At 36.4% G+C, this 11,623-nt stretch overlaps 1 protein-coding gene across 1 annotated transcript; it reads left to right on the top strand.

Annotated features, from left to right (window-relative positions):
• Positions 1-4,057: 4,057 nt before the first annotated feature.
• On the top strand, positions 4,058-10,061 carry LOC143753442 (N-chimaerin). Its single transcript, XM_077245751.1, has 5 exons — positions 4,058-4,274; positions 5,906-5,983; positions 7,431-7,568; positions 8,144-8,249; positions 9,073-10,061. Exons 1-5 carry the CDS (start codon positions 4,073-4,075, stop codon positions 9,242-9,244), a joined length of 696 nt encoding a protein of 231 aa, XP_077101866.1. The 5' UTR covers positions 4,058-4,072; the 3' UTR covers positions 9,245-10,061.
• The last annotated feature ends 1,562 nt before the right edge of the window (positions 10,062-11,623 follow it).

Below are 11,623 nucleotides of genomic sequence, written 5' to 3' on the forward strand. Positions count from 1 at the left end.
TGAATTTCTGGATTCTGGAACACTCTCACAGAAAGAGAAAACACCTGAATAAAGCCCAAGATATTTGCTTTATAACACCTCTGGGTTACAACTGACTTTAAGTTATGCATGTTCTTAATGCATTATGTTCATAGTGCTTTATAATATGCATACATTTTTTCATAAATTATACAATCATTATTGTAACCCCATTTGCATTTTCAAATGATAAAACCTGAAAATGCCATGAGATAAATGCAACTATATGATAAATGTAACTGTGGCTTAAGCAAAGTAATTGACTATGGTCCATTGAATTATTGAAAATTAATGTGCAGATGCTGCAATTTCTCCTTGGGCGTCCATTCATTTTCTAATAATTTGATGGAACAGAATAATTTACAGTAGATTATTATGTGTTTTCTCAGACATTGTGAATGCATTATAATGCATTTTGCAAGGTTATCATTATCTAAAACTTGTAGTCAACCATTTTATCCCTTAAAACTCATCTTTGATCACCAAAATGACACATTTAAACGATTGTTTTCCTTGAAAAAAAATGCTTCATGCCTCAAAATAGCTTGAATGTCACTACACACTTTGCCTCATTTAGTATATGCGGTTCAATGAATATGCAAATGAGCCCCGCTGAAAAATATATTTCAGTTTCATTTTTAACTAAAATGTATATAGAACTATACTAGAAATTATGTAGACATTTTTTAAAAAACTTGGAAAAATGACAAAAACAAAAAACTAAACTTTTTTTTTTAAACTTGGGGGGAAAACAATGACAAGCAAACCACTACATTACTAAAACTTTTATCTAAAATCTTTAAAAAAAAAAATCTAATTCAAAATATGAACTAAAACTATAATAGTGATGTATAAAGCATTTTATATACTGGCTTCAAATAAACCCCCCTTTTTCTCATCTAATAATGCTAACAATGAAAATCTATTATATCTGATCTGTCCCGGTAGCGTAAGGCCGTGCAGAGGTGTGTTTGTTGTGTACGGGCCTCAGCTCACACACTGAACGCTTTAGAGATGTGCCCTCTATTAGCGCCTGTCTCCTCCGCTTATCATAAACCTCGCTCTTCTTTTTCAGAAATAATTACAGTTCTGCATGGCTGAGGCGCTCAAGGGGCCGCTTTTAATCACACGCCACACAGTCTTTACACTCAGTATACACTCCTTAAAATATTGCCATCGCAAATATTCTCCACGCTAAGATAATAATGGTTCTTTTAAGATCTGTTAAACGATCTAAGAATATTATTATTTTTAAGTGTGTATTTGCATGGAATGATTTAGATTAGACTACTTTCTAATTCCAGGAGTCAAAAGAAGAACAATTTTCCACATTGTTTTGAGGTAAAAAAAATAATCCGGACGCCAGCTATAGATTATATTTTGGGGATTATATGATGTTCAGTTTTTGCCTCCTGATTTGTTTATTTGTTTAAAAAAGGTTATTTCAGACAACGACTTGAATTCTTTATCTTCCATGTGTTGAGCTGTTTGGTGTAACCATACTCTGATCATAATGAAAGACAGCTGAAAAGACTATAGTTTGGCAATATTTTTTTTATGTTTTTTTAAAAAGGCAGTTCAAAAATAATATTTTTAAAAAATGAAATTGTCCACCAATCGCCAGTGTGGTTTAACTAACATGCAGTGATCCGTTTGATGTCGGAAACAATGCCATAGAGAGAATTTTCGAATTTTCTAGAAAATATCACATAATTTAACTTTTATGGCATCATAACTTTATACTCATGATCGTTTGTAAAAGAAAATAAAAGCTTTTATTTTCATTAAATCATTTTTTTTTCAGAAATATATGAAATTAACGTGAATACAAAGATTATATTTCTAAGAACATGGCAAATGCATTTTAATACAGGTTTTTACTGTTCATCGTCCTTAATAGGGATGCACCAATATGAACATTTTGGCCGATACAACAACCGATAATTCTATATTTTGAAAACCGATATATTAGCCGATAAATCTAAATCCATTTTTTTTTTTTTACTTTTGAAAGCCTGATTACAAAAACAAAAGTCTCAGCAGTAAAAGCCATGTCCCAAGCACACTATTGTAATATTCTCATTATAATTGTTTGTAGCCTGAATGACAGACTTGAGCTGCACATGTCGCACTGAACTGTATTTTCCTTTTTGAAGTGATCCAATCATATTTCAAACAATTCAAAACCATCATCGCAAACAGTGCGCATCTGAAGAGTCTCAGCTGAAGGAAATTATACATTATTTTTGGCTTTAATATATATTGGCCATTTTTTTCTTATTGTAGCAATATCAATAACATTAAAAATGAACAAATATTGGCCGATACCGATATGGTGTCCGGTATATCGTGCATCCCTAATCAGAAAGCAGAGCGTTTGACCCATTTACTGCACAAATGAGGTCTGGTGTCGCCCGCAGGACACTCTCTCTCTTTCTCTCTCTCTCTCTCTCTCTCTCTCTCTCTCTCTCTCTCTCTCTCTCTCTCTCTCTCTCTCTTCTCTCTCTCTCTCTCTCTCTCTCTCTCTCTCTCTCTCTCTCTCTCTCTCTCTCTCTCTCTCTCTCTCTCTCTCTCTCTCTCTCTCTCTCTCTCTCTCTCTCTCTCTCTCTCTCTCTCTCCTCCAGGTCATGTTGTTTTGAGTGTCTCTCACACTGAACTCGTCTGCCCTGAGCTCTCTCTTTCAGCTGCTTCTTGTCTCTGTTTTCCAGCGTTCCCAGTCTTCCTCTTTTTTCTGTCTTCATCCATGTCTCTCTGGTACTTGCTTTGAAGCAGCTGGCCCATTTAGGAGGCCACATTATATATTAATCAGCTAATTTGCCTACATTTGCATATGGCGTGTGAGTGCTGGAGTCTGTCTGCACTGGTTGCATGGGTGCAGTTGAGGGGGTTGGTTAGTGTTTGCTGTTTAAAAGAACCAAGTCAACGCTGATATGTTTATTCATTAATTATATATTATATATTATAATAATATATATTATTTTATTTTTTATTGTTAAAATTTCTCAAGTTCATTTCCCGGAAGTGTGTTTGAGAGGTCTGACATAACATTGGCTCAACCAATAGCATGAGTTGAGGGGCGGGACTATCTGTTTGTCCCACCAGTGGAAGACAGAGGGAATGTTTGAGGAAATAGTTATTTTTGTAATTCAGGCTCATTCGTGAAGTGAAGCTCATTTTACAGCTTTCATTTATTTTAGTAATAACAGCATAATTACATGCAACTAACCCTCAACCAACTGCTAATCCTGACCATAATCCTTTAGTAAGTACATGTAGATTATTATTATTATTACTCAGTACTTAAATATATAATTACACTATATCAGTAACAACTTAAAATAAAGAGGAAAATAACTTAAATGGAAAATTTTAATTCTGTCATTTATTCACCCTCATTTTGTTTCAAACCTGCTTTACTTTCTTTCTTTTGTGGAACATAAAGAAAATGTTTTGAGGAATATCTTTTGTGGAAATCAATATCAACCAAAAGTGTCTGGTTACCAGCATTCTTCAGATATCTTCCACAAAAGAAAGATAGTCATACCGGTTTGGAACAACATGAGGGTGAATAATAATAATAATGATAGTATTTTCACTTTTGACTTTTGGCTTGACTCCTAATCTCTTCAATTAGCTCTTCAGTAACACACACTTCACTCCTCCAGGTTCTCAGAGATTTATTTTTGAGGCTTATGAAGCTGTTAGGCGCCTGAAATTGCTCATGCATATTTTATAAGGCACCATTTGCAGTCCTGGCATGTTCTGTCATCGGCCAAGGTGACACCGTCGAAATCCCCGTCAGCCAATCGGAGCGGCTGACATCACTGACCAGGGGTCAAGAGAGGTCACTGATTAAGCAGAATGAAAGCTCAGCATTCTGGGTACAAAACGAACGGGGTCTAATTTAACTACAGCATATCAACTTCACGATCAATAATATCAGCGTGAAACTGCACACACCGGACACGTATTCAGTCATTTCAGCACGCTGGATTGATCGCTTTATTTGCTGATTTATTGACCTTGTATTGTTTAGGCCGGAGCAATGTAGTAAATGTGTGTTTTATATCTGTGTTGCTCAGATTGCGGGTTGAATGTCCATAAGCAGTGCTCTAAGATGGTGCCGAACGACTGCAAGCCGGACCTGAAGCACGTGAAGAAGGTGTACAGCTGTGACCTCACCACGCTGGTCAAGGCTCACAACACTAAACGACCCATGGTGGTGGACATGTGCATACGAGAGATCGAGTCCCGAGGTGATCAGACACGTTCATCTGTACTGAACACACGTGAAGGATATCACACTTCTTACAACAATTCCCATTATCACACTTTATACTAGGTGTCTTTAACTAGTATGTACTTGCATTCAAATAATAATGGTTAGATTCAGTGTATTCCTTGTGTTGATGTTGTATTATACAGCACTTGAGCTGATATTGAGGAGATACAGGTGTGGTGTGTGTGTGTGTGTGTGTGTGTGTGTGTGTGTGTGTGTGTGTGTGTGTGTGTGTGTGTGTGTGTGTGTGTGTGTGTGTGTGTGTGTGTGTGTGTGTGTGTGTGTGTCGGTTTAACGGTCTCATTATAGATGTAATTAAAGGAATAGCTCCCTTAAAGATTAAAATTGTCATAATTTACTGAACCTCAAGTTGTTTCAAACCTGTATGAGTTTCTTTCTTCTGCTGGACACAAAATCTGATATTGTAAAGAATATGGGTCACCAGACAGTTGATGGACCCCATTGACTTCTATAGTAGGAAAAAAAACACTATGTTAGTCACTGGGTCCATCAACTGTTTGATTACCGACATTCTTCAAAATATCTTCTTTTGTGTTCAGGAGAAGAACGAAACTCATACAGGTTTGAAACAACTTAAGGTTAAGTAAATGATGACAGAATTTTCATTTTGAAAGTTACAGCTGTAATTACATGCAGGTATTGTTTAAATATAAGTACAATGTAACCAAGTACGTACACAATAAGTGCATTGTATCAAATTATTAACTATTAGTTAAAGACACTTAATATTAAGTGGGATTGCTTATGTTTTGTTATAAATGTTTTGTGTTCTGTGTTGTTTTTTATATTGTGCTTCTTGAATACAGTTTTGCTGTACCGATAGCCAGTGGCTTACAGTATATACTGTTATAAATGTTTTGTTTTGATTTGCTTTGGTTGTGTTTTTACTTTTTGATGTGTATTTTTTTTTGGGTTATTTTTATTATTATAATTTTTTTTAACTATGCAATTTGGGTCATGTTTAAGGATTGTGCTTCTCTAAGACTATGTCTACATTAATCCGGATACATTTGAAAACTGCGTTTAAAAAAAAAAAGCTCTCCGTCCACACTAGCAACTCTCATGTTTTGCCGCAGCACAGCAAAAGCGAAGTGAATTTTCTCATCTTTGCAGGACTGTGATATGAAGAGTGTACAAATTAACATATTTTAGCTACATTGTGAAAGTGAATAGCACATAACAGGCACAATACCGGTATAAACATGAACATCTATGGGTTCAATATGCGTCACATGACTAAACTTACGTCATCGTTTTCAAATACCTTCGTTTTCACAGTCCACTGCAAGGCGAAACAGCGTTTTCAAATGTATCCACTTTTGAGAGTGTTTTTTTAAAAAGCTTTGTTTTGGTTGCTATAAAGCGTCTTAGTTTGGACCGAGTGAAAAAGATGCGTTTAATAAACCAAAATATATTAGTGTGGATAAGGCCTAAAACTAAGGAATATTTAAGTTTGACAGGCAAAATGTATTAAATCTATTAAAAGCGCTACTCATTATTACCTAAACCATTATTGTATTTTTATTGAGCGTTATGTGTGTACTGTAAAACACGTTTTAATTGTAATGCGGCTGTCTTGTCTCTCAGGTTTGAAGTCTGAGGGTCTCTATCGAATCTCTGGGTTCAGTGACCTAATCGAAGATGTGAAGTTATCGTTCGACAGAGGTGAGTGGCGTTTCGCCTGGTTGTGTACAGTACTGATCCGTCACGACCCCACATGCCTACACACACACACACACACACATCTGTGTGTGTAATCCTGAAATATGGCATACACATGCTCACCGCTGCTTTTTCTAGGTCACCCTTTGTCTTGCATATAGAGCTGTGGGTTTATGTAATGTGAAATAGTCTGAGCTGCTTAAATGCTAAAGTGGCACGTTTGTGGGAGGATTTCCGCCCATCTGTTCATATTCATAAGCATTACTGTTTCATAATAGAAATTATTATTATGAAAAGGAGAATATGATCAAGCTAGAGAGAAAAACACAATATGATCTCTATAGGTTTCTACTGCAGCATTATTTCTGTACAAATTGTGATGAAGGTTACACAATATCCAGCAGGACTAAAAAAAAGATCCTGTAGGAATTTCAGTTTATCCAGTAAACATCTTTTCGGATTCTTCTAGTGATTACATGTACAGTGATTCCTGTTGTTGATATTTTTGTTTGTTTGTTTATTTAGAACCCATCGGGTTGTTACTTTTAACTAAAACTAAAAATATAAAAAATCCTTTTTGTTAATTGAAATAAAGGTGAAATAAATGTACTATAAATATTAGATGAAAAATCAAATGGCAGTCTTCTCTATTGTGCCGTTTATCTGAGTGAAACAGCTTCTCAAACCAGAACAAATGTGGGCGGGGCTTGATTTTGTCCGTGGGGAATTGATCGGATGCTTGCGGTTTGCTATTGGAAGTTATTTTGATTAAAGATTATGAGGATGCATGAATAAAAAAAAATGTTGATTTCATGGTGACTTTAAAATAAATTGAAGTACTAAAAGAACAAAAAAAATTTAAAAACAAATCAAATTAAACCTAATATATTAAAGCAAAAATTTATAAAAAATGACAAAATCATATACCAAAATTACCCAAAATGTATCTAAAATTAAAATAAAACAAGTTTTTTGAAGAAGTCTCTTCTGCTCACCAAAGCTGCATTCACTTGATCAAAAATACAGTAAAACTGTGGTATTGTGGAATATTATTACAATTTTCTATTTGAATATAATTTAAAATGTAATTTATTCCTCTGATGAAAAAGCTGAATTACAGTAGTATGTTTTTTTCCCACACAAATATTAAGCTGTTTTCAACATTGATAATAATCAGAAATGTTTGTTGATCATCAAATGATCATATTAGACTGATTTCTGAAGGATCATGTGACACTGAGGACTGGAGTAATGATGCTGAAAATAATTCAGCTTTGATCACAGGAACAAACTACAGTTTAACATATATTCACATAGAAAACGTTATCTGTTATTTTAGTGGCATCTTAACACTAAATTACTGGCAGCATCCCAATGCACAAGAATCCTCACAACCTAAAAGAGTAAGATAAAGTTAACTAAACGTCTCGGTGTGTGTGTGTGTGTGCAGATGGAGAGAAAGCAGACATCTCCGTCAACATCTATGAAGACATCAACATCATCACAGGCGCTCTTAAACTGTACTTCAGGGACCTTCCGATCCCCGTCATCACGTACGACGCGTATCCGCGCTTCATCGAGGCCGCCAGTGAGTCGCACGCTAGATCTCTGTCAGTGAATGTGTGTGTCCTACAGACTCCAACTCTGCAGCCCAAAACCTTTATGACTTTGTGTAATTTTTGGGTAACACTTTACAATAAGGTTCATTAGTTAACATGAACTAAGAATGAACAAATCTACAGCATTTACTAATCTTAGTTAATATTAGTCAACATTTACTAATACATTATTAAAATCAAAGGTTGTATTTGTTAACATTAGTTAATGCACTGTGAACTAACATGAATGTATTCATGCTGTATTTTTATTAGCTAACATTAACAAAGATTAATAAATGCTGTAAATGTATTGCTCATTGTTAGTTCAATGTTAACTAATGAACCTTATTGTGAAGTGTTACCAATTTTTGTGTTTTTTCCTTGAAAATAATCGCTGACATGAGGGTTTTAAACTTTAAAATTGCCCCAAAATTTTTGGTAACAGGATTGAAACAATTGCAGACCTCAAATACAATAAACAGAAAACACAGCTGCTCATATAATATCAGATTTGATATCCTGTGTTGTAACGGTGGTTTTTGACGCGTGTGCTTGTTTGTGTCAGAGCTGACAGACCCAGACGAGCGTCTGGAGGCTCTTCATGAAGCGCTGAAGCTGCTTCCTCCTGCTCACTGCGAAACACTGCGATATCTAATGGCACATCTAAAAAGGTGAGGAACTATAATAAAGTCATAGAAAATCTGTTGGAGTTTCTTTTGTCCTTGAAACACAGATATGGTCCTGTTTACACCTGGTGTTAAGATGTGTTTTGGTCGATCGCATCACAAGTAGACGATGGAGACACATTCCCGTTTACAGGTGTTTTAATCGATCTCTTCTGTCCACTTTAAAACACTTCTTTCCTGATTTCTTCAAGGGGAGGGTCTATGGGCGGGTGAATGTGTGTTTTTTCAGATCTTTTGATCTAATGGACAAAATAAGCTTGTGTATTAACATACGAACGCAACCGAAGACGGCGGAAAAACATACAGAGAGCATCAGCTTTCGTTTCTGCTCAAAACCAGTCAAACGCTGTGAGTGTGTGTTAGAAATCAGGAATGGTGAGAGAACATTGTGTTTGATGTGTTTTTCATCTTCAAGCCAAACTCGAGTCTCCAGTCATTATGTTCCAGTCTCCAGTCATTCGAGAGCTCTTTTCATAATGTTACTCATTACATCAGTAGACGGAGAGTTTTGTGGCTGTTTGAACACATTCGATCACATGAGCGTTCACACTACGAAAGCAATGTGTTCAAAAAAACACCAGTCAAATGTGTTTTCTACTTCCACTGGAAGCGGTGGAGAGTGGACAAACTCAAAACGTTTTCGACCCGTTTGCTCCTGTATTTAGCGTCGTACACTTGTGATCCAATCGACCAAAACACATTTTAATACCAGCTGTAATTTAAACAGGGTCTAAATTCATGACCGGTAGAGTTTGAAGATAGGTTGCACTGTCTCACATATTGTGTGTGTGTGTGTGTGCGCGCGCAGGGTAACTCAGAACGAGAAGGATAACCTGATGAACGCCGAGAACCTCGGGATCGTGTTCGGGCCGACTTTGATGCGTGCGCCCGATCTGGACGCCATGACGGCTCTGAACGACATCCGCTACCAGAGGCAGGTGGTGGAGGCGCTCATCAAGAATGAAGACATCCTCTTTTAGCATCACTGGCGTCGCGTGAACGGACACGATACTGTTGTTGTTTTGTCTGGACTTGAATATGAAGGACTCTTGTATCGCAGTATTTTTTGGAGCAGTTGTTACCCTTCTCTTCCCTGTCTGATGGGTGACGCTCCTGTATCTTGCATGTCTTCCTCCCCATTTTTGTCGGGGGTCGCTGAAGCTGAAGGGGCGGAGCTCAGCACAGTGGGCGTGGCCTACTTCAGCATAATTATGGGATGGTCGTCTCGCCTGCCGCTCAAGTCCGACAGATCGCGCTTCGGTTACAAACGGCTGTTTTTGTTTTGTTTTTGTAAAACATTGTGAATTTGATATTGTCAGGTTTGGAGACGCTTTATCTGAAGAGCCGTATATAAAGACAGTGACATCATTGACGTCATCATTCATATTGCTCTTTCTGCTCGACTATGAGAGGTTTGTTGTTCACGTATGCGTATGCTATGAATGTTTATCTTCTATGACATATTTATGGCTCTCCAGGTAAAGTGTCACCAGTGATTTTTCAAAATCTGTGATTTGTTTTTATTTTTTGGCTGTTTTTTTATTCCTTCCGTCAGTTGATCTGACTCTGTTCTGCCTTCACTTGCCAGACCTCGACACGAGAGTCGAAAGAATTATTTCTACTGTAGACACACACGTTCAGGAAGAATATTTGCATTCCATGTACATTTCCTAATCCTTGATCTAGACTTAAAACCTTGCGCTCTCAACATGACTGGTTGATGTTTTTGGTTCTGTGTTTTTTGTATTTGATTTGAGCATGAATAAGTTAATTTATTAAAATGTACTTTTAGTACTGTGTTCTGAGTCATTTAATTCATAAAAAAAAAGATCCATTAAAATTAGAGACGCACCGATACTAAATTTAACTTGAAATAAGGTCAGTCCTTATTTGTTAAATTATATTTGAAAATTATGATTAAAATATGGAACATTCCATAATATTGTGACATCCAGGAAGTGACATCATCATGGTGCGTTTCTTCAGCATGATGGTACGACAAGTAAATCATTTCATTTGACTTCCTAAATTTTTACACAAATTCTGTTGACTAAATTAAAGATAACCTTTAAACCCTGTTACCCAAATATATATGTTGTTATATTTTATAAACATACTTATGTTTGTTTATAAACCTATATTATCATACCAAATATTACTATACAGTGTATATATATGTGTGTATATATATAGTATGTTTATATATATATATATAGATATAGATATATATATATAGATATAGTAATATTTGGTTGGTATAATAATATTTTATTTCATTTTATGTCCTGAAACCATCTCCTTTTACTGACCTTTTGTTGAAAAAGAGAAGAACATGATGATTGTGTCCCCTAGTCTGTACAGTGCTGCATATTTTGAGAATAATTATAAGAAGTGCATTGTGTTTTTGTGCACATGACCTTGATAAAGCAGGGCTTCTGTGCGTAATATCTGGAGTGACAGTTGACTTGAAGACCCGCAGACCTCCAGGTCAGTCTCAATCACGCTGATGAGTTTCGAGAGGAACGCAGACCTCAGGGGTCCCGTGGCGGCCCCGCTTCACATTTACAGACATCTTTTAATTGCTGTACATGCATAAAGCTCCAGAGGAGATTTCCATAGCCCTGAATGTCTCCGATCACGTCCTCGTTCATTAGCATCAGCAGGTTGTGTGTTTCTGAGGTTTCAGGTCAGTCACGATCCGTCTGTCAGCTGCAGAACCTTCGTTTTCCATCAAATCCCATTCAATTATCTCCCGTTCTTTCCACTGGCAACCATGGAATGGTCACACTCATAAAAACCCATGAAGCGTGATGATGAGCCACGCTTTTAGATTGTGTGACCTTTTGCTGTTTATTATCCCTCGTTTTTGTCATGGTAAACTAAGAGTTGTCATGTAAAAATACAAATACTTTACTGGGGGCTTTAAAATGCAGCTTTACTGAGTATGAGACTTCTTTCAAAAAGCCCAACCCCAAACATTTTCAATGTTATGAAACCAAATCACTCCAGAATCAGTTGACAAAAATGTATTTCCTACAATTTCGGTATTTATCACAGATCCAAACGTAGGATGTTTTCTGGAAGTTGAGTCTGCACACTCCTATCTTGAAATATCCTGCAGTCAGACTGTCTGTTTAACAAACTGACTATCATTTTCCATATACGGTTTGAATAGATTATTTTCACAGTTGTGATTCACACCACTGACTTTAAATAAAATGGACCAAAACAGTATAATTTATGGCGAGAATTATTGTCTAAATTAGTAATCCAACTCCATTAGTGAAGAGTCAGTCTGAAGGAGATTTCCGCCTGGCTGCTGTGAAGGTAATGCCATAACGCTTGAATTAAACTCCACA

This window comes from Siphateles boraxobius, unplaced genomic scaffold (assembly GCF_051911475.1).
Source record: "Siphateles boraxobius isolate OS27281-9 unplaced genomic scaffold, OSU_SipBor_1 288, whole genome shotgun sequence".
Lineage (NCBI taxonomy): Eukaryota > Metazoa > Chordata > Actinopteri > Cypriniformes > Leuciscidae > Siphateles > Siphateles boraxobius.